This window comes from Dermacentor andersoni, chromosome 11 (genome assembly GCF_023375885.2).
Source record: "Dermacentor andersoni chromosome 11, qqDerAnde1_hic_scaffold, whole genome shotgun sequence".
NCBI lineage: Eukaryota > Metazoa > Arthropoda > Arachnida > Ixodida > Ixodidae > Dermacentor > Dermacentor andersoni.
In genome coordinates, this window is record NC_092824.1 from 10,819,804 (window position 1) to 10,843,637 (window position 23,834).

Genomic DNA, 23,834 nt, shown 5'->3' on the forward strand with positions numbered 1-23,834 from the left:
CATGATGCTACTAGAGGAAAGTGCGGGGGTATATAGTCATTTGCTAAATGGCTGAGAAAGAGGCAACGAGTATGGCACTGAATTTTAGCACAAAGGAAATCGGAGATTCTGTTCATTAATAGGGAAGCGAAGAATGAACTGCTGGCGTTTTAAGAGGAACTTGGGTCACTGAGAGTTATAGAAAACCGGAACGCTGCTCAAATAAAGCCTACAGAGATAAAGCATTTCAGGGCTGCAATAACCAACGCTTGGCACGACGAGTTTTGACATGATTAATGGTACCAGCGTTAGGGTTTGCAGATCGAATACTCTGTAAAATTAGAGATCTTGTAGGCGACGGAATATATTCAAAGAACCATGAGCCAGTCGGCACTGCATGCATGCCTGCGGCAGAGCCACAGATAATGCCAAATAGGCACCGTGTTACATCGGTTAGCCCTCTATTGGGGTCAGGGAGGCGCTGAAAAAAATTGTTTTCAGGAATTCCTGCATAACATGAACTGTACCGTACAAATTCTTCAAGGGCACCAACAGTTTGGCCAAATTGCCTGAATGCACGCATCCTCCCTAACTTGCTTTATTTTTTTTTGCTCTAACAATGTTTTCTGTTTCTCCTGAAGCAATGCCAATTCATCACAAATATGGAAACTTCGAAAGCGTCGGCACAAAAATGAGCAAGAGTCAAGATGCAGTGCGGCCAAGACTTACCAAAGCGCTCTTGAAGCCCAACGTGGTAACAGTTCATTTACGAGATTTAAGTGGCAACATTAGAGTTCGTACCTTTGATACGTTCGACAATCAGAACGAAAGGCTGCTGAGTGCCGGATGTCATCTGCACGTCCTCATTTTGGTCGCAGAGGGCCTTCTTAAAAACATGCGCCCAAAGTTGCAAACGGATCAAGCCCGTACACAGCGTAGGCAAAGGGTTGCTTTGATATTGTTGCGCGCGAAGGAGACCGTTTGTAACCCTTACGGATGAAGGGGACCGTTTACTTTAAGTCGCGAAGGTGAGCGCAAGAGCGGTCAGCTGGTTTATCAACTGAGCGTCGTCCTCTTCTTCCTTCTTCCACTCGGGACCGCAAGCACGTTCACTGGTCTTCGTTTTCTTCATGCGTAACATTCCTCTCGTCGCAGACGAAGCCCGCCGGGCGAGTCAATCCATGTGTCTTGACGTGAACAATTTCAAGCGGGTGACATGGACCACTTGTGTCTTGGCAGCTCTTCTACCACTCGCCGTGAGGCGAGCTATGTTATACGTGACTTCCGTGAGTCTGTTAATAATCACAAACGGTCCATCGTAGGTGGCCAAAAGCTTTTGGCATAACCCGCGTTTCCGTACTGGAGTCCACAGCCAAACTAAATCACCAGGGCGATAGGTTACCGGACGGTGGCGAATGTCGTAGCGTGCTTTTGATCTGTCCTGCGATGCCAAAGTGCGCAAACGAGCAATACGACGAGCTTCTTCGGCGAGGCAGAGAGTCTCGGCGACAGTGGGATTTTCGTGACTGCAGAAGGGGAAAACAGTGTCGATTGTGTACCGGGGTGGCCGTGCGTACAGCAGGAAGAAAGGGCTATAGCCGGTGGTCTCATGCTTGGCGGTGTTGAACGCGTACGTGATAAAAGGCAGTACGTCATCCCAGTTCTTGTGGTCGGATGAAACGTACATAGATAGCATGTTTACAATTGTTCGGTTGGTGCGCTCCGTAAGCCCATTCGTTTGTGGATGGTATGGTGTCGAGTGACGCAAGTGGGAATCACACAAACGAAGCAGCTCCTCTACGACGTCTGCTGTGAATTGTCGTCCACGGTCGCTGATGATCACGCGAGGCGGACCATGTCGCAGGATCACATATTGCAGCAGGAATGTTGAAACGTGAGTGGCAGTTGCGGAGGGCACGGCCGCCGTCTCGCAGTAGCGTGTGAGGTAGTCGACGCAAACAACTATCCAACGGTTTCCCTTGGCTGATTTTGGAAATGGGCCTACGAAGTCAATGCCCACTTGTTGGAAAGGCGTGCTTGGAGGCGGGATCGGCTGCAGAAGACCTGCTGGAGCAGTAGATGGCCGTTTGTGGCGCTGACACTGCATGCGGCTGGCCACGTACGTCTCAACAGATTGTCGCATTCCAGGCCAATAAAAGCGTTCCTGAATCCGGTAGAGCTTCCTCGCCGAACCTAGATGGCCAGACGTAGCGTCGTCGTGCATAGCACTCAGAATCGCTCTGCGAAGGCTCTCCGGCACCACTAGGAGAAAACGTGCGCCAGTGCTGGAAAAGTTCTTCTTATAGAGGAGTCCATCACGTACACAGAAATGGTTTGCTGTCGTCGAGGCGGTCGTAGCGGTGAAGAGCGGTGTTAATTTATCGTCTTTTCGCTGTTCGGTTTTGAAGCAGTCGACGTCTGGAAAACGCGGCGACACAGAAGCCACGAGGTGATCGAAGTCGTCGGCGTCACAGTCCGTAGTACTAAGTGGCATACGCGAGAGGCAGTCCGCATCAGCGTGTCGTCGACCACTCTTATAAGAGACGGTGAAGCTGTATTCTTGCAGTCGGAGCGCCCAGCGCGCAAGGCGGCCACAAGGGTCACGAAGATTCACAAGCCAACACAATGAGTGGTGGTCGGTGACCACTGTAAAGGGGCGTCCATACAGGTAAGAACGAAACCGCTGAACCGCGAATATTACCGCGAGGCATTCTTGTTCCGTCACGGTATAATTCTGCTCGGGCCTACTTAATGAGCGGCTTGCATATGCGATCACGTGTTCGCGGTCACCGTAGCGTTGAGCTAGGACGGCACCAATACCTGTGCCACTGGCATCCGTATGGAGTTCCGTCGGAGCTGAAGGACTGAAGTGTTGAAGAACCGGTCGTGACGTCAGCAGAAACTTCAACTGACGAAAAGAGTCGCACTCCGGAGTCCACTCAAAGGGGGTGTCCTTTCGTAGCAGGCATGTCAGCGGATACGCAACGTCGGCGAATTTAGGAATAAATCGGCGGAAATAGGAACAAAGCCCCAGAAAACTACGGAGCTCCTTGACACAGCGCGGTGCACTGAACGCTTCAACGGCTGCTGTTTTCTGGGGATCAGGGCGGATGCCATCCTTGTCGACGAGGTGCCCAAGCACAAGGGTTTGGCGGTCTCCGAAGTGGCATTTCTTAGAGTTTAAAACTAGACCAGCGTTTCTGATGCAGTTCAGGACAATATCCAGACGCGAGTTGTGTTCGCTGAAGGTGCGGCCAAAGATGACGACGTCGTCGAGGTAGCACATGCAGATGTTCCACTTCAAGCCACGCAATACAGTGTCCATAAATCTCTCGAAAGTTGCCGGAGCGTTGCACAATCCAAATGGCATCACATTAAATTCGAAGAGCCCGTCAGGGGTTACAAAGGCAGTCTTCTCCTTGTCGTCAGGATGCATCGGAATTTGCCAATAGCCGGATCGTAAATCTACTGAGGAAAAGTAAGAGGCGGAATGAAGGCAGTCTATTGCGTCATCAATACGTGGGAGTGGGTACACGTCCTTTTTTGTTACAGCATTCAAACGGCGATAGTCGACGCAAAATCTCCAAGATCCATCTTTTTTTTTAACAAGAATCACTGGAGCTGCCCACGGACTTGCTGACTCTTGTACGACTCCCTTTTTCATCATTTCGTGCACTTGTTCGTTGATAATCTGGCGCTCTGATGGTGAAACACGATATGGCTTTTGTCTAATCGGATTTGCCGAACCCGTGTTGATGGTATGGCGCGTTCGAGACGCAGGGATTGCAGGTATATTGTCCTTCTGCGCAAAGTCGAATACCGAAACGTGCTTCGAAAGCACACCCACTAACGTTCGGCGTTCACTCGTGCTGAGCGATTTATTTACCATCGACAAAAGGGCCGTTTCCGAACTGTGGCCATCAGGTTCTTCTGGCACATCTGTAAGTTCAGCCACTGATAAGGACGCGTGTTCCCTGGCGAATGCTAATTTCATGCCATCTGATAGTATAACGGGCTCCTTAGAACAGTTTACGGTCCATAAGCCAGTGTGTCCGCCTTTGATCGACACCACACAATGTGGCACCAACACATTCTTCTTCATACAGTTAAAGTGCACCGGTTCTACGGTAGCTTCGAAGCAGTCGGAATCGGCGCCGCAACAGACAACGGGAACGCAAACGGTAGATGATGCAGGTATGACCGTATCACCACAAACACACAGTGTAGTTTCGCGATCTACAGGGTTCTCCAGGAGTCCTGATGGAATCCTACCACTTAAGAATACTTTTCCTGTGCGGCAGTCGACAGTAGCACCACACTCCCGCAAGAAGTCCATGCCGAGAATAACATCATGGGTCGACCGAGGAATAATTACAAACTCTGTCGTAATAACATGGCCTCCCAAAAATACGTCCGCACTACACACACCAATAGGTCGCAACGGCTCACCACTCACTCCACAGAACTTTGAATCTTCGTCCCATTTAAACAAAACCTTTCGCCCTAACACGTGTTTAAAAGAGACACTCATGACCGAAATTGTTGCGCCTGTGTCCACCAGAGCCATCACAGGGACATTATCTACAAGCACGCGCACTTTGTTTTTCAGCATCAACACAGGAGGTATTTCTGTCAGTAGCACGTCTCCAGCGACCTCACCTCCATCGGCCGCGCTAGCTAGTTTTCCGATGACGAAGGGGACGCGGTGCGACGCAGCGGTGAGGGAGAACGGGGAGCATGACGTTGCGGTGGGGGTGTCAAACTTCTGTCAGATGCTGGGGAGCGATTCCGGGAGCTGCTCGGCCAATACTCGTCGCCAGACGATACGTGTGCTGGCCACGGGGCACCGTGTGGCCGTTCGGAGGGCCGAGAAAACTCTGATGGCTGGCCATACCACGTGGTCATACGCTGGTTGCAAAACCGCGATATATGACCCGGGACACCACAGGAATAACACACCGGGAGAGGTCGAAACCTTACTCTTTCTTTAATAAACCGATATTATCATTTTCCCGCGTGCAGTGGGTTGGTTCGTGGCGTGTGTCACGACGATACATCGGGCGTCGAGAAGGCGTGCGCTGAGTGCGTTGGTCATAGCGCGGAGTCGGCGGGCGTGTTGTCATCCTCGACTGTGGGGCTGCGCTGTACTCCACGGCCGCTGCGGTAACCATCGGTTGCCAAGGGGCCGAATGTGGCGCCGTCATAGCCTCTCGTGACGTGTACACGCCATGGTGGTCAACAGTTGAATGCAACACCCCTTCGGGGCGGGAAAGTTCCTCGAGGACAATCTGTCGGATGGTCGAAGGAAGGTCGAGGCAAGGACTCGTGTCCACACTGGCAACCGTCGTAACGTTTGCCAACCGACCAAACTTTGGCGCAATCCGACGCATCTTGAGCGTTTCAAAAGTTCTGCAGTGCCGAATGACGTCGGACACAGAACTGAGGCTCTCCTTTCCAATTAGAAAATTGTAGACATCCTCAGCCACTCCTTTCAGCAAATGTCCAACTTTATCTTCTTCCGACATGCGAGCATTGACCACCTTGCACAGCTTTAACACTTCTTCGATGTATGTTGTGCATGTCTCACCTGGTAGCTGCGCCCGTTGCGACAGTGTCTGCTCCGCACGCTTCTTTTTGGCGACTGAGTCCCCAAAACACGCCTTTAACTCGTCAACAAAATGTTCCCACGTCGTAAGCGCGTCCTCGTGGTTCTCATACCACACGAGGGCGGTATCGGTCAGGGAGAACACCACATTGGTGAGCTGAGCGGTTGCATCCCACCCGTTGGATTTGCTCACTCGTTTGTAGTGGACGAGCCACTCGTCGGCATCTTCCCCCGCTTTGCCTCCGAAGGTGGGTGGAACTCGGTAGTATGGCAGTGGACTGCTAGGCACTGCCCTCGGAGGGGCTCCTTCTTCTGGCATGTCGAAGATGGTCACGGCTGATGGCGGGAGGCCGGCAAGTCGACGGCTTCGACGAAGCTGCGGCAGTGATGGTTCCGTTGTTGTGAGGGGTACCCCGCACCTCCACCACTTTGTTGCGCGCGAAGGAGACCGTTTGTAACCCTTACGGATGAAGGGGACCGTTTACTTTAAGTCGCGAAGGTGAGCGCAAGAGCGGTCAGCTGGTTTATCAACTGAGCGTCGTCCTCTTCTTCCTTCTTCCACTCGGGACCGCAAGCACGTTCACTGGTCTTCGTTTTCTTCATGCGTAACAATATCTTAGATTCTCATAGTATCACACAATCTCAATAAGGTGGCTCAGCGCTACAACATAAAATACGTGCTCTCTAGCCCGAACAAGCTGTCAAAGCTTTGTAGAATTACCAACCCGGATGCAACCCAGCAAAGTGAATGCAGTATCAAGCACAGGCGGTGTTTCATTGAATGTGCAGAAGGTGCAGTTTGTGAAGTTCCTTTCAGGTGCGGAAATGTATGCAGTGGCTAAACTGGGACATGTGCTAACGGTAGATTAAGGGAGCATGCGATTAACGTTAAAATTCGCATGAGAGAAAAGATTTTGAAATCTTTCTGGCAAGTCACTGTCTGACTTGCGAGGACGGTTCGCTTGAGATTGCAAAAAACTTTCGTTATTAAGAGAAAAGCACGTGTGACACGGGAAATTGCAGATTCTGAACAGATTAATAGTTTCTGGGAGGGACGTGTCAGCTCTCAGACAAAGAGCTGGCATATTTACGCATGCGCACATGATTATCCCATGCTCGGGCAGCATTTGTATATTCACGAATCATTCACAATAAAATTTGTTTGATGTCAGCTCTCGTCCTTGTCGTCTCGACTCTATCCGTGTCTTTCTTTTTTTTTCCTCTTCCGCCTTTTCCCAATACCGTATGTACCAACACGCCCAATCCGTCGCAACCTGTTCCTTGAACAGGTTGCAAAATGTTCGTGGCAAGACCTATTCAAATCAACGCGTATTTTTACCTCAACACAATATACTACAACATAGACAACAAAATACACTAATTCAGCGCATTGTGTGTTTTTTTTTCACTCCTCCCATCGCCAGCGCTTTTTCGCCATAATGAAGGTAAACCAGTTGGCCCAATTCAGAACCCTTGTCCATATTTCTTCGCTGGTGGCGTTTGTGCTGTGATCGCTCGTTCTGCTAAACAAGGAAAGTTCAACGCAACCAAAAACAATGGGCCGCGACGCGTTTCTGTGGTCCAAGAGAAACGTTGCTTACCTCTCAATTTGAAGTTCTCCACGGTGTTGACAATAATATGGCCCGCGAGTGTCTCGCCAGCGTAATACATTTCCTTCTCTAGACGAATGTCGAACTCTCGGATGTAGTCCATGGTTGCCAATCTGAAATCAGTAAACAGAATAAACATTGTGTACAACTCCCAAATGCTTCGAATATTTATCGATGAATGAAATTCGAAGCTGGACTAGCAGCATCAAAAGAAAACTTAAAGGGCACCCCGCCAGGTCTGGCCATTTTGAGCCGACAAGCGCAGGGCATACAATGCAGCCAACGATGGTGTTTGCAAACAATTACATCGCTACGCACCGCGGAAAGGCCTGAAATTTCAATCCAAACGTCGTTTCCCTCTTCACTCGCGGCGAATTCGCCCGGAGAGGGACAATGACGTAGTCAGGCTCCTGAGCCCACGTAATCGTGTCCGCAGTGTGACGTCGCTCGTGGCGACACGTGACTTCGAGAATTGTTCAAAACAACATCTGTTATCTGTGCAATTATCTGTTGTTTGAATTGACGAATTGAAGCTTAGAGAAATAATAAAACACATAAACGTAATATCTGCGTCTTTTTCTTTTGTTTTGTCTTACTTAGCACCGAAGCAAGAGAGATGTACTTTCGCTTCGTCTGCTTGTTCCCACGGTCGTTCGGTCACCTGCGCAGTTACTGAAACTATGCCATCTTCTACCATGTTCCAGCGCGTGATCACGCTCTGCGATCCGCTTGTTCTGCCTCAGTTGTAGCACTGAATTATACCGCTAGTCAAGTTTCCTTGTGCACAGCGCGCAAAATCGTGTGCTACGCGAACGAGACAACAACTCGAGCGCAACGCCGCCAGAGAAAATGCGTTGCGCCGGGGAAAAAAAGCGAGAAAAAAAGAAGTGAAGCGGGGCCCGTGACGTATGTGTTACGCGGTCCTCAAGGTCTGGTATGGGAGAACGCAGGGAAGGAATTTCGCTTGCGAAGCCTAGACGGGGCGAGTTCAGAGGAGTCTCGCTATGCAGTGGAGCCCGCCTGCTGAAATCATGAGTGCGTGGCACTGAAATATTTCGATCTCGGCTATGAATGAGCCTATTTGAAAACTTTTTTCGGCAGAACGCTCCCTAGAGGACACGCAACAACTTCCAGCGTATAACCCAAATTTGCTATGGGGCCTGGTGAGGGGCTCTTTAAGGGAACTTCGCCCGTTCGGATGAGTTTTCAAAAAATTAGAGTCTTTTAAGATCTCTCTTAAGAGTTGAACGGCGAAAGCCTACTGTTCCTCCTCTTATCCTTAGCCTCTTTCACTTTGCCTACTCTCTTTCTCTTCTTTCTTTTCCTCTTTCTATTCTTTGCCTTTGTTTTTCCTTCTTCTCTTCACCCATTTCATCTTTCTCGTTGCTCATATCATTGTCATTAGTAGTCATTACAAGTCATTTCAGTCATTATTAGTCATTACTGGCCATTACTAAGCCATTAGTCATTTCTATTGAATTATAGTCGTTACAAGTTGTCGTCAGATATATTGGTCATCTCGTAGCCATTACTAGTCATTACAAATAATTTCAGTCATTATTAGTCGTTACTGCTCACTGCTAACCAATTTTAGTCATCTGTAATGAATTGTGGTCATTACAAGCCGTCTTTAGACATCTTGGTCATATGCTAGTCATCAGTAGTCATTACAAGCCATTTTAGTCATTATTAGTCATTACTAAGCATTTTTAGTCTGTTCTAGTCAATTGTAGTCATTAGCATTCGTCCTTAGACATATTCGTGATTTAGTAGTCGTAACAAGCCATTAGTAGTCACTGTAGTCATTACTAGTCATTACTACATCTTTCTATTCAATTGTGGTCATTACAAGCCATCGTTAGACATATTGGTCGTTTCGGAGTCATTCTCCAATATCTATTATAACGTTATCATTGACTAACTGTCACTATCAATCATTTTTCATTCTTTAATCTGTCCTCATATGGCGTGATGGCGCTTCGGCGGACACTCCGGTGGTCAGGTCTGCTGACACAAACTTCACCATGAGCCTCGAATGGCTTTCGCCTTAAAATGTGCCGGAAGCCACCAGTTGTTTCCGTTTGTACCGGTGCATCAAAGGACAGCAACTCGACGTGCATGTCACTCATCTCGCCATGCGGGCTGAGTGACGGAGGCTTCTTTCGCGATGCGCCGTTGTGTACCACCGCGCAAAGTAGGCAACCCGGAGCAGACGCGGCTAAACAGGCTCGCTTTGCCAGCGTGCTGCAAAGCATAACGCAAGCTTGATACTCGTTAGCAGAGCCAGAGGCCAGCCGCGGGGCACCTGAATAACCGAAATTTACTTTTTTGGTTCGTTAGCAGTGGAAGTGGCAACATGGAAAAAGTGTGTGCGTAAAATGTGGGAAGCTGGTCACGTGGTAGAAATAGAGAGGGAGTGGTGGAGTTTAGAAGAGCGTGCATGTGTATGTGTATACTTTAGTGGCACGTAGATTTCGGGCTTTGCAGCTGTGACCCTCAAGTGAGCAGTGTTATCCCGTTTGAACTCGCGCAAACCTACCTCGATACCAGCTTCGCAGGTTGGATGGGCTCATCGTATCAAACAGGGTGATATTTCAAGATAGTTCTGCGCATGCTCCTGGCAGTCTCGAAGTACTGGCGACACCTAATTGATGTGCTCTGTTCGGCGACCGCCGCCAGTGCTTGCATGTTGCTGCAGCCCCACTAGTCATTTTGGTTATTCGAGGCCCAGGTTCGCCTCAAAAAACGTCTGGTCGTACGCTTGCCTTGGTGTTTAACCGCGGTGGACGCGATTCGTGACATCGCGTTGAAGTGCTGGGTATGTCCCGTGCTCCTGCGGACGGTCATAGACCGCATCGACTAGAAGACGACCGGGGAAGAAGCCACCGGCAGCTTGGACTACACCCCACCCCCCGAGCACGGCCCCCTCTCAGAGCAAACGCGCCCTACAAAGGCCCTCATGACAGTCAAGATGAGTGAACCACCGACACCCACAGCCATCGTACTGAGACAACCACGTGAGTCGCCAACCTTCCGTGGAGGCTCGAACGATTCAAAGGCGAAACCACTGAGACAAGTGCGACGACGACGCGAAGTTGCGGCACGTTTACTTTGCGCTGGAGGATTCGGCACGTACTTGGTTCGTAAACCGAAATCCCAGCTGAGGACTTAGGAAAACTTCAAGTGCGGCCTCCTCCGGACGTTTACAAATGTCGACCTCAAGGAAAGAGCTCAATCACTACTTCAAACACCACTCCGACATACTAATGGAAGAGCTTCCATCTTCATGGAAGAAATGCATCGTTATGGTCGAGTAGATTCAGACAGTTCTTGTCCTCAGGTTTCTGCAATAAGAGACGTTATCAGACCAGAAGTTGAACAGGCGCTGGTGGCGGGGCGAGCAGACCATCTGAACCGGGAACCTGAATTCGCATCTCGGGTGCCGCAGGTTATGTCGTACGCCTCCGCTGCGAAGAACCAAGTGCGTCCAATCAGACCAACTCACGGACAAATGACTGACCGCCTGCAACTGAAGGGTAGCCTCGCGAAAATCCGACGTCACGAAGACCCCGACCGGCGCCCTCTGTTTTCACTGCGGCGAACCGGACCACGTATACCGCGGCTGCTACTATGGTAACCTCGGAATCTGTGGGTTCTGCCTCGCCCCGTCCTGTACACGTAGGAGCTTCACGGTGAATGTCCCCGAATCCCGATTAGGAAAGTGAAGACAGCAACTGATGGAGTTGCGGTTGCTGCACGCCGCACTGCTGAAGACCGCCCCGACGTCCTTGGTGGGTGAATCTGTCTGCAGCAAGCGCACAAAATGTGCGAACGGCGCGACAGCACAATCTGGATGCAACAGAAGAGACCGAGCTATGCCTCAGCAGGTATTTCTGACAGAGTCACGTCATAAAACCACGACGTACCTACGTTGCCAGCACAATATACACGGACCTGGCAGAGACGATTACCCACCGGAAGAATGTATTTGCATTGATTGACATTGTAGCTTATTTCTCCCTCGTGAGGGGAGTGTTCGCTGCTGAAATAAAGTCGTCACTGCATCGGACGGCCCGCAGATACGAACAGCAAGCGGTCACGTAGTGACACCAAAGGGACAATGTACGTCTCCTGTGGCAGTGCAACAACACATATACTCTACCGTTTTCATCTTTCTATCCCAATGCTCCCGGGACATAATCCTCAGCATTGACTTCTTTTCGTCGAACACAGTCATTAATCTTTATTCTAAGACGATAACTATTTCAGTTTTCCGTTTATTGGGCACTCTTTTTCAGACAATGGCACGTTAAAATATAATGTTCCACTATTCATATACAATGATAATGCTTACGCAAGAGAGCAGCAATAAAATGAGAGTGAAAAATATGCAAGGAGAAGAATTAAAAGCTACGGAAATAGCAGCTTGACGGCATTGTTGGCCCTGATATTTTAGAGCGGTTTGTCTGCAAACAGAGAAATAAAGTACACGTACATAAAAAGAAAAATCAGTAAACAGCGTAATCAATAAACAGTAAAAGAAAAACGCAAGCACGTATAAAACTATGCCACCATATTGGAAGAAAATATATTATATTATATATATATATATATATATATATATATATAAACACAAAAAACTTCGCTGTAATGATTGAGTGCATGCAACGGTGCTACATGGCATCCCTAATTAAATTGTTTCCCTGTTCTTGTATCAGCGGTAATACCCTTGCTGTTTAAGGAATTTTAAAAATTTGCCATAATGTACCACTGATTTCTTAAATTGCAGCCTGTTCATGAAAAAGGTATTTACCATGTGCCTCTTTGCCTGATGTTATGTTATTTTCGGTTATTTTCTTAGTTGGCCCGGTGTGAGAAATTAGTTGCTTTTATTTTTCAGACCAAGCTTGTATTTAACGAACAGGTCAGAATTGTATAGATGTTCCATTGGAAGCTCGTTTTGAATAAGCTAAATGTATGAGGATCGTGTGGCACAGCTGCAATATGTCGGATTGACTTATTTTGTAGCATGAGCAACTTTAATTTGGTATTTTGCCTGGTGCTTCCCCGGTGAAGGCTAAAATTATTCAAATGTGATTGAAAAAAGGCATTATACATGGGTAATTCGATTTTAGGTGAGACCATAACTCGCAATTCTTGAAAGTACACCACATGCCTTGGCAACTTTCTTGGAAACATCATGTACGTACACGGGAATCCCAGCTTAAATCTTCACTGAGCGTAATCCCCAATATTTCAATATATTTCGCTATCGCAATATTCTGGTCACCGAGGTATAAGTCTAAGCTATGATGAATTTTTTGCGAGTTGGTTTCAATAGTACAGCCTTCGTTTTTTCAGCATTAATAACCAGAGAATTCGCCCTACTTCAATACAGTAACTTTTCTAGCGTGTCTTCAGCTAGTACTTCGAGATGAGATATATCATCGGATTGAAAGAACAAGCTTCTATCATCGGTGTAAACTGAAAATTGCGCACTCTGACTAACTCATACTATATCGTTTATGTAGACATTTACGTACAATAACACGGCGCCTAACACACTGCCCTGTGGAACGCCAGTACACGTTTCTAATATAGAGGAGCTTTTGTCTCTCACGATCACACACTGTTTTCTGAGTTCTAGGTAAGATTTTATTAGCCTTAGGGCAACACCACGGAAACCGTAGTGCTCAAGTTTAGTAAACAGAGTTGCATGACGTATTCTATCAAACGCCATTGAAAAATATGTATACCCAATGTCAGCATTCTTTCTTCAAAATCCATTTAGCATTATATATTTTTGTGCTCATAAGGCGTGTTCAGTTGATAAGCCTTGTCGAAAACCAAATTGTTCAGCAGCGAGTAGAGAATGCTTCTCACAGAAAGATAGGATCCGCTGACTGATAACTGTTGCAGCCCTTTTGAAAAAAAAAAGGGCAATATCGCGATGGGCCAGTAGATGGAAAAATCATTCTTATTTCCTCATTTGTGCAACGCGCTACCTTCAGCGTATTGCATTTCCTCAGGAAAAACTCCTGTGCACAGACACACGTTAAATAGAAAGGTAAGGGCTGGTACTAAAAGGTTAAAGTACGTATGTGATTCGCCTAATTTTCAGGTCCTCAGTATCACACGTTTTGCTGTTATCAAGAGCCATAAAACTAGAATACACTTTCTCGTGACTTGTTGGCTCAAGAAACGCAGATTTCGCATTTGGTGTGCCCATGAATTGCAATATAGAATGCTTAGGTCATGCGCAGCTGATGCGCTCCTTGAGACAAGAGTACTGGAATATTTGTTAAAGCTATTTGCGAGGTCTTCACCCTTCAGTATTTTGTTAGGCATTACGAGCTCTAATCCCTTGGTCTGGCTAGGGCCGGAATGCAGTAAACGATTAATTTCCTGCCATAGAACATCGCTACGACTGCTTGCTCTTTCAAATACATTCAAAAGATTAGCGTTTTTTATTACGTAAAGTGTTGTCTTAAGAGTCCCTAAACTTCTTGAATTCAGCCTAATGATTGCTGTCTCTATTTTTGATAATCCTCAAATATAAAGCCGTTGTTTTACGAATGATCTGATGGCATTCCTTTGTTAACCATGGCTTTCGGATTTTCTTTGAAATTCTCGCAGTGCTTAGCCTAAAGGAAATGTGATAAGCGTTTTTTAAAAGATGAATCAAGGTGTCATAAGCCCTGTGAGCATTTGTGCAGCGATACAATGTAAACCTTGCAATTTGATGTCTAAATTCTCCACGGTATTTATATTGATTTGCTGTATGTGGTAGGACTCAAGGCGACATGCTTTAAGGCATCCAGAAACCTCATTTTTCCTGTAAATCGTATATATTGGAAAGTGATCGCTCATATCCGATATAATGAAACCTGATTTCATGCAGACACTTTTTCTAATTCTAATAAATCTGTCGAGAAAGCTTTCAGAGTCAATGGTAACACGGGTCGGTTCATTTAGGGTAACTGTACACAAAAAAATCAAGCAATATCTGGAACGAACGCGACGTTGCATTCCTTTGTAACACGTCGATATTTTATGTTGTGTGTCTTCGCCTATTAAGACACAGAACCCATTTGTAACTAGAAAAGTGAAGTTTTTCTAAGTCGTAAAACTTTTCAACACACCCATCAGGCGGGCGGTGAGGAACAACGTAAGCAAGCTTATCTTGGATTAGCACTAAAGCTTCATAATCTGGTGTAATTATTGTAAAATCAGTGCGAAAACTACAAGAAAGTTTTTCTGACATCAGTTGCAATACACAACCACCTCGTCGGGAATATCTATTCATGTGGAAATTATTGTATCCTGGTAATTTCAGCACTTCATCTTCACATGTGTACCATGTCTCCGTAATCGCCAAACTGGAAGGAAAATTTGCCAAGAAATGTAGTGAGCTCGTCCTACTTGTTTCGAGCCGATCACGTATAGCAGTGCAAAAATGTCAAGTGTCCACGATCGTTTTGATACACGTTAATTTTTGGGGATGTCATGTCAAAAAAAGAATTACAGTAAACGAAAATAACTTATGGCGAAGCTAGCTTCGCGCATCTTGTCCAAATCTGTTTCGCTGGTTATTTGGCACGAAAAGTGTCTGTTCTCGAATGTACACTTTGCCATCCGTGCTCCATGCGAAGTGCCAGTCTAGTTCCCGTTTCCTTGCAATCGCCATGGCAAGCAGCTTCTTCAGCTGCAGGCATAAGTGCTCATTTACGTAAACCGGCTGCTTTGCGGCAAATCCGAGCTCTTCAGAATTATTTCGAGTTCGTTTCGCCTCGTTAATTACGGCATCAAGTTTCACCCGGCGGTTGAAAGATATAACAATGTTTGCGTCTACAGAACAAGCTTGGTTGCCGGCACATTCGAACGAGCAGTTGAGCTTCGGGCCGGGACACGATGACAGGCTTCAATGTCATGTTCAGTAATGGCCTCTCCCAGCGCATCCCATATTTTACTAATGACCTGTTCAAGATTTTCATTGGCTGCGTGTGGAATGCCTTTTCTCGATGTTTTTGTTTCGAGAATACAGATCTTGTGCCGTGATGCGTGCCGCGTTTTGCTGCGCTGTCTTTCTGAGATACTCAATTTCTTGCAAGATGGTTTATTTATTCGTTTTTAGTAGTTTATTTTCCGATGTCTGCACGTTATTTCTTGAGAGCTTCATAACAATTATATGAAGTCTAAGTGGTTCTTTAGGTCCATGATTTCTTTTTGAAACTCTCGCATCAAACTCTCATCTCACTTCCTGTATTCAGGCACAATTCATGCTGCACAATTCAAGGATGTACACTTTTGGCAGCAGAGGCAACAAAAAGAAGAAAGAAAAAGATTGACAATGGCTGAAAATATGAAAACCTGTGAGACAAGTAGAACGTCAGCGTGTCCAGTATGTGCCATCTCTGCTGCCAAAATGGACAACGCCATCACGCAAGATCTAAGCCGTGTATTATGTGCTTCACTCGCAATTCTCCATGAGCACGTTACGTTAACACCACGCTCGTGTACTCTGATCGGGGTGGACCCCAAGAACTGCAGCTGTGCTGGTGAAATGTCACCGCCAATCAAAGTTTGCTGTTTGAGCAGGAGTTGTCTGTAGCAAGAGAAATTGTTCACCTCGTCAGATGAACAGCCAGCATACTGATCACGAATGTCTGCTCGGAGTATCGACTTCTCAAGAGTACCACTACGTAGCGCGCTTCGAGACCATCTCCGACATTCGCAATGGACAAGAACGGCACCGAGAGCGGCGCTGCTGCGCCGGCGTTGAGAGCGCCGCATGCGAAGCAAAATTCTATTAGCGGGTGGTACACCTCTCCCACTTCTCGTTAGCACCGCCTTGATTGCCTCCTGCACTTCGCATGTTTGGGCACGTTTCGTACCGCGTGCGGTGTGTGCCTACGTGTGTGCGCGTGGACATTTCCTTCGAAGGGCGATTCACAGTCTGTTTCACATTTAGGGGAAAATTTGGAGCGCATTACATCGCGATGCGGCGAGCGCTTGAGTCAGTCGGCGGCAGCAGCTCGCGCAGGTGCTCGAGGGGCGGGATCTTGAATGGCGTCATCTGCTACGGCGGCGCGCGCTTCCCGCATTGTCGGGAAACGTTCTACTGTCAGTTTCAAGGCGCCGATCTCATCGTTATTGCGTGATATGAGCCGGTATTCTTTACTAAGCGTTGTGCGACGCCCACTGATACGCCTCGAAGGTAAGTTCATCGCTGAAAGGTGCAGGGCAGTCATACACGACGTACTGATTCCATACATTCTTGACGGCCCGTTTCTCGAAGGCGACTATATATTCTAACGCGATAGGTCGCCGATACGCACTGCTCGTGTTGTGCAAGAATTGCTGGAAGAGCGCGCAGTCACTCTCTTGGAGTGGCCGCCTCAATCCCCGGGCGCCAACATAATTTAAGATGTGTGGGGTTCGTTGAAAGTATCGCTGCCGCACCATCCCCTCTATCAGTCGCCCGAGGATAGGCTTCGATCCATCATCGTCAGCGACTAAGACGTGCTGCGAATTTATTATTATTATTTGTTTTAAACACATATATACAGTTAACAGGAAAGGGAAAGCGAGGAGCAGGCTGGCAACTGCCACCGGAAGGGGCACAACGCCTGCCTACTCTTGTGAAGGGAGGTGACAGCAACACAGAAACGGAAGCTTGATAGGAAGGAGGGGAGGAAAGAGGAAAGGAAGAGCAACAGGACAAATCTAAAGACTAAAGTAGAACACAGTACAATACGCACGTTGTTCTGCCGAGTTTCACTCTGCAGCTGCGAATGAACACATCCCTGATCAAGTCATTCTACATTTCACTGCCTTCCAGGATGAGCGCTGTCATCGCTGCCGCTGGGGACATGACGAGATACTAACTGAAGTTCCGATCACGACGTGTCCAATTCCTCGCCGGCGGGCAGGGTCTGTCTGGTGTAGTGAATGATTGTCGAGAAAAATCACTTCCAGCTGATTGTCTTAACCTAAAACATTCCTTTAATCGTATCCGTTTGTTTCATCGTGTTCGACCCCTATAGTTATCATTGTTGTGTGCTTTGTTTTCCTTTCGAGTCAAACAAAGACTGAGCACGTTGCGCGCACATCTTGTTGCGTTTTGTCGCTGCTCATCACGGTAGCACACACAGTGAAGAAAAAAATTGGAGGAGGCTTAAGCTTCGCCTTCAAGAGTGGAACGCGATAGCGTTATCGCACCCCGTTCGCACCGCCTACTCAAACGCGCTACGCCAGCCAAACGTCGCGATCGGCACAGATCGCCGGGCCCCGACGCGCCATGAAGGCGGACGCTGTCATGGGGTGAGTGGGCGAGTGGCGGTGATGGGGCGAGTGGTCGGGGCAGCGCCGTACATTGCGAGGAGGGGGCCTTTTGTGTTTAGCGGAAACGTACTTCGCTACTCATGAAACTGTGACTTCTGTAAGTCACATGGTCATCATTACCGATATACACTGCAGTATACCTTTCTACGGCTCGTTTCTAAGGCAACACCGCATTCACTAGAGGCGATTTTGTCCCGTTCTGAAGGAACGAGCTCGTGGCTGAGTGGTAGTATTTCCGTCTCACCCTCCGGAGACCCTGGTTCGATTCCCACCAGCCCATCTTGCAAGATGTTTTTTATGTATGAAGTGCCTTCTGGGATTTATCGCTCACGGCCAACGCCGATGACGCCGACGACACCAGCTTTTCTGCGGCACGAGCTCCTTAACGCTATCGCGTTAATATACGTCCACGCGCTCAGTACCCCGGCCTTTCAAACTAAGCATGCTGTCAAAAGAAGTTTGTGGAACTCCATTATCGCCAATGAAGGCTCAGAGTTTGGCGATGCACAACGTTTAGTAAAGAATGTCAGCTCAGCTCCCGCAGTACCGATGAAATCGGTGCACTGCCCCTGACAGCACGCTTCCCGACAATGCGGCCCGCGCGCGCCGCCGTAGCAGACGACGCATATCACGACTCCGCCCCTCGAGCGTCTGCGCCTGCTCGAGCTGCTGCCGCCGCACGACTCCATTGCTTGCCGCATCGCGATGCAATACGTTCCGAGTTTTCCCCTAAGTGTGAAACAGACTGTGCACGCTTCTATTTGCCTTTAAGAAGAACGGTACGCTTGACGATTATTTTTATGGCTGCAATGCGGCGAAACGGCAACGTCTCTTGTTTGCTTAACCATGTAAGTGACGCTGAGCAGGTAATTGGAAAAGACATCGTATGTGCCGCCGGAAAAATCGTCAGCATATACGATGCGGCATATACGAGCTAAAGTCATTTTTGCAGTTTCTCACAATATGTTTGTTACAAATCCTTGTTGTCTCTGATGGCGACAACGGATTTCCATCGACACTGTGCGGAAATAAACAAGATATGTCGCTGCATAGCACAAGTACGTACGACATGTGCACACAACTTTGATTAGTACGTCCCCTACAATATGGAATAGAGGCAGCAATGTAGACAGCTTGGCCATTTTTTAACAGTGCTCAAGAGACAGACGTTGAAAGTATTTGTAATCATTCCTGCTTCAGCAATGCTGGCGCGACCAAGACGCGGGCGTGTATCGTCCAGTAACTCGATCGATCGGTGCAGTGGTGAAGAGAGAATGAACTCCGGTCATGTTCAATGCATCGTGCACATATTCAATTTCTCGGCACGCGTGAACTTCAGCGACTGCTAGCGCATACAACAGAAGTGGTTTCCATTCTTGGGCAGCGCACACATAAACGAAACACGAGAAAGAAGACAGGACAAGCGCTCGTTGAACAACTTAAAGTTTTTATATGAATAAAAGGATTATGTACCGAGTAATTATTAAATTCATGTGGGTTACATATAAAAACCGGCGTGCACTCAGGAGTGATCAATGAACGAGCTCGCTTCGTTTGCCAGTTGTTTACTTCGCTCGGCACACCGCAGTAATCCATGTCTGTCGTCTGCTTTTTTTGTACCATTTTCTTGTGAATCGGCAGATTTGAACTGGTGGCATCAACCCTTTGGTGTTTACATTGCTGTCGTGACAGTTAACAACACAATAATAATTTCTGGTCATCCGAAGAGGCGCCGTTGCAAACAAGAGACGTTTCGCGCGGAGCGCGAACTGAACGCGGGCGCGACCGCTAAGGGAAGCGGCGGTGGAAACCTACACCCGTTGGAGATGAAATCGTTCCGCCAGGGGAGAAACGAGCGCTGGCGTCTAGGATGAAACTTGGCGTGCGGTCGTCCATATCCTCACGCTGGAGAACAAATTCACACCTCGAGCACCAGGCATTTCTAGGCATGTAAACCCTACGCTGCCACGTGCGAGACAAGAAAAGCTTCGAAACCTGTTTCATATCTACGAAGACTGCTTCGCTAGATCATTGAAGATTCGCGAGATGGACGCTTACAAAACAACGAGTCATAACAGAGGAAACTGCACGGCCAATTCACCAGTCGCCGTACTATGTGTCGATGAAAGAACGCAAAGCAATACGGAAACAGGTATAAGAAATGCTGCACCACGACATCATGGAACCCTCTCAAAGCCCGTGGGTTTCCCCTGTCGTGCTACTGAAAAAAAAAGAGACAACATCCTGAGATTTCGTGTCGACTACCGTCGCTTGTATACCACTGACTCAACAAGATCACGAGAAAGGACGTCTACCCGCTTTCTCGTGTCGTCTCTGCAATGTCCGATATACTTCTCATCTACAGATCTAAAGAGCGGCAATTGCCAGGTTCAGGTTGACAAAAAAAAAAAAGAAAGCAGTAGAGGCTTTCGCTATTCTATCAGTGCACATAACCCTCTACTTTTTGTCATCTGCTTTCTTCGCGGAGCGATAATAGACAGTTTTAGTATTGCGTACGTAGCGTACGCAACTGCGTTGCGTACGTAAGATCGCTACGTTCTGCAAAGTGCACATGTGCAGAACGCAACACGAACGGTACGTGATGCGTACGCGGCCGCTGCGTACGCACGCATCCGATTCTTGCGTGCGTATGTAGGGAGCCTTGCGTGCTGCTCTCGTGGTTCTCGTTTGTTTGGGAGAGCGCGAGACAAAAGGGTTTCCCAAAATGGCAGCGTCAAAGGCGACCAGCGGAAGGCTGTACTTTTTAATGGCCTGTGATTTGGCTCCGCTGCGTGAAGTGAACGCGCAGAAGCCAGTCCCGGATCCTGCACGGTGCGAATGCATAGCAAAAATAGGAACTTTGTTTTAGAGACGCTGTTCAGTGTGTGCTCATTGCGCGGAAGGCTCGACCTGCTTCTGGCGCAGTTCGTCGCAAATGACCGTGCCAACCTCAGAAAGCAAGTGCTCTGTTTTTATTTTTCTCCATATAATTCGCGTATTTTATCCGTAATAAAAGTAGAGTTTCTTAAAGGCCTAAGTGTAGTTCCATGAAGCGGGAACGCGCCCACACATTACATCACGTTAGCAAGATCAACAGTTCGACCGACGGCTCGACGTACAGGCGGACGCGGCCAATACGCTCCAACGCGCCCGGCGTCTCAAGCCCCAACCAGAAGTACGCGTTGGAACGCGCCCGCACGTACCGCGTTCACTCGAAGTCGCGTCGCGCCCGCCGGAGGAAGAGGGCGCGCACCCAAACGATGCAGGGGCGCGATAACGTAACTCTATTCCAAACAAAAAGTGTTCCAAACTCCGGACGTCAAAATGACGCGACAGTTTCTGCGTATGGGGGCGGGAACCAGCGACGTTTTTCAATCTGCCCAATCAGCAGCCTCCATCGTTGCCGGAAGCATGTTTTGCTTGTTTTTTATTTGCAAAGGGACCGTATAGCAAGTGACATTTAGATATAAACGTCTGATAAAAGAACAATTGTATGTCGCTGAGAGTAAATGTGTTTTGTAATCTTTTAACGCAAGAGAAGTTGAAGCGCGCTTGAATGTAAACACAAATATTTTAATTTTTCGAGTCATAGCCACACACGTGCCAATTCCGCATCCAATCCATTTTGCTACGCACACTTAAGATGGCGGCTACGTGAAAACAGCTGATCGGTTCTGTGGGCCGCTCTTGGTGTATTTTTGTCCGTAACGCTGCCTGATGAGATGAAATCTCGGCGTACGAGGTACTTTCGCCCGAGAAGAATTCTGGAAGCTGTGAACATCATGAAGACTGTGAAAGCGTAGTGCTCGGTGAGTAAACATCATTCTTTCTTGTGCTTAATGACTGGGCAGTAGCATCTGAACATCTGCGGTGATCGCATGGTGTTCACTCTTGCTTTTATTCGCATAGGATACGGAAGAATCGATGAAGGTTGGAAGGCATCTCAACAGATAGCTGGTAAGTAAACATTTTCTATAAACGATCGCAACTATCTCCGAATGAAGGTCATGTTTTAAATCGAAGGTGGTCTGTAACAGAGGCCCATTTTTTTTTCTCTGCGACACACTGCTGCGCAGTGGTACATTCCCCCGTGCGGGCGGTACAGATACTCCGCCAACAGCCGCTGGAGGATGCGGCCTGCAGGGCAGCCGCCGAGTATGCGCGGCAGGGGCAGGGGCAGCTGGCTGAGGCAGCGAACGCGGAGGCCGCCAGTTTCCACCAGCTGCTGCTGTAGCAAAATAGGCAGGTACGTACAACTTGGCCAGGTCATTTTTTAAAGAGGTGATTGGTGCGCATGGTAATGTACATTACAACCATATTACACATCAGAGGCATCTGTAGTCATTTGGCTCATTGGTTCATGCACGTTTATACATCTCCTTTGAGGTGTTCTTTAACACATAGCAACTTACAAAACATTTCCATGGTTGCATGTATCACCACAGCATGATCATCACTTGTTTAACAATTTAACTAGTCACGAATACTGTCTTCTGACAGGCAGAGGCAGCTTGGTAGGGTTTGCTACGTTTCACATGTTTTAAACATAACAGACCATATACGTTTGCACGGCCATTTCTCATGTCATATGTAAATGATCTCGCTGCCCTCAAGAGTAACCTTGCTGAACCTGTAGCACTTGCAAACAGTGCGAATAAACGTTTACATTGCATAACCTGCAGCTGAAGTGAGTGAATTTGTTTCGCAGCATCATCAGCAGCTGGTGGAGGAGCTGAGGGCGGCCCGGGTGGTGCAGCAGCAGCTGGCAGCAGAGATGCGTGGTTTGAGAGAGGCCACCGGCCTCATCGCGACAACACTGCGCCAGCTCCTGGCTGCCCTGGCTTGCCTCTGCGAGCATCCTCAGCCATGAGGGACAGTCCCCCCACCCCCCCTTATAATCCTTTAGTACTAATAGGTACAAGTGTTGCCCATCTTTCCGTTCAAATCACCGCTGCAGCATTTGGTGGTGGTGCCCATACCTCCTCGAAAGCTGTTGTGGCGAGTTGTAGCCAGTCTTGTGAAATTATGTGCAGGTCATGTGCGACCATGGCAGCGAAAGCTGATAGCGCTGTGATGTCACTTGAAACACAAATGCGTGTTTTTTTTTTTTTGTATGTAGCACTAAAGGATGATATGACTGTTTTCCCTACATTTCTGTACCTAATCATTTTTTTTTCAAGGTAATTTCTTTTCATGTGTATTTTCACTTGCAGTGCAAGTTTGCCCAAGTGAGACGTTATAAATTATATGTAAAATGTTTGCCATATTTCCGTTAGGTGTTGTTCACTTCTGTTTTGCTGTTACTGATATGTTTCAATGCGCACCATTTTTTCAAGGACGATATACACTATGCAATCACTTTTACAGCAACTTCGACATTGTCTCGCACACATACAGGTGCACTTAACTACAATGCTGTGATAACTGGAAATGAATTTTCATGCCATATGTATGTCATGTTTGCAACGCCTACGCAATGCAAAGTAGCCGAATTGGAATTTTTTTTAACACCAAGCGCCTGTTACTTGTGATAGTTATTGTGATATTTCAGGTGTCCTTACCTATGATAGCAGTACAATCTAGTCCCCATTGTAGTTGAGCACAGTTTGTGACATACATAATGGAGCCATCGATGTGGCCACTATTTTGACATTCGCTGCCAGGCTGCTCTTGCAGCCGTTATATGAAATACCGTTGAAGTGCCAAACGTTTTCTCACTTGTCCTTCCTTAAAAGCATGTGATGGCTGTTTTATATTGCGATCTTATTACGGCACTAGTCATTGAACTATTTCGTGCTACAAACACGCTGACTACATAATAGACAAGACATCTTTCTTGCTGTTAAGTTGCTGAATGAAGATAAATGGTTGTGTGCGAGTTCAAAAAAACATCATAATGCTCGTGTCATATTTATGCAGTTTAACATCTGCCAACTGGGTAGTGTACTGGGTCCCATGTAGTGAACATCACACGGCTATTTTGGCGCCATGAAGTCATGCTCTGTGTGCTTGTCTGTCATTTGCTTTGATGAAAGATGGCATTGAAGATGGGTCACATGGTTTTATTTACAATGCAGATATAAATAAACAATTTTAAACAATGCAAGTGGCACTTGAAATGAATATTTACAATGTGTGTTCCTTCAATTTCAGAACTATTTACATATGTACACTCTCCCAAGGGAGAATAACGCGCTTCACATGCCAGGCGATTGTTTTCGGCATAACTTGGCCTCCTGTCAAGGAACTGTGCGGTGGCTGTGTGGCAAAATAGCGCAGGACCTACAAGGTGCGTG

At 47.5% G+C, this 23,834-nt stretch overlaps 1 protein-coding gene and 1 long non-coding RNA gene across 4 annotated transcripts in view; one reads left to right on the forward strand and one right to left on the reverse strand.

Annotated features, from left to right (window-relative positions):
* LOC126517914 (arrestin domain-containing protein 3-like) overlaps positions 1-23,834 on the reverse strand; it is a 276,278-nt gene that overhangs the window by 98,185 nt on the left and 154,259 nt on the right. For all 3 annotated transcript variants that reach the window (XM_050167745.3, XM_055064358.2, XM_050167744.3), the window contains exon 2: positions 7,186-7,307. In XM_050167745.3, coding sequence (XP_050023702.2) covers positions 7,186-7,297 — 112 coding nt within the window. In that variant the 5' untranslated portion in view covers positions 7,298-7,307. The remainder of the gene's footprint in view (positions 1-7,185; positions 7,308-23,834) is intronic.
* On the forward strand, positions 21,057-23,644 carry LOC129382713 (uncharacterized). The gene is made up of 4 exons (XR_011891166.1): positions 21,057-21,347; positions 21,448-21,495; positions 21,615-21,784; positions 22,247-23,644. It is a non-coding gene; the product is annotated as an uncharacterized lncRNA (long non-coding RNA).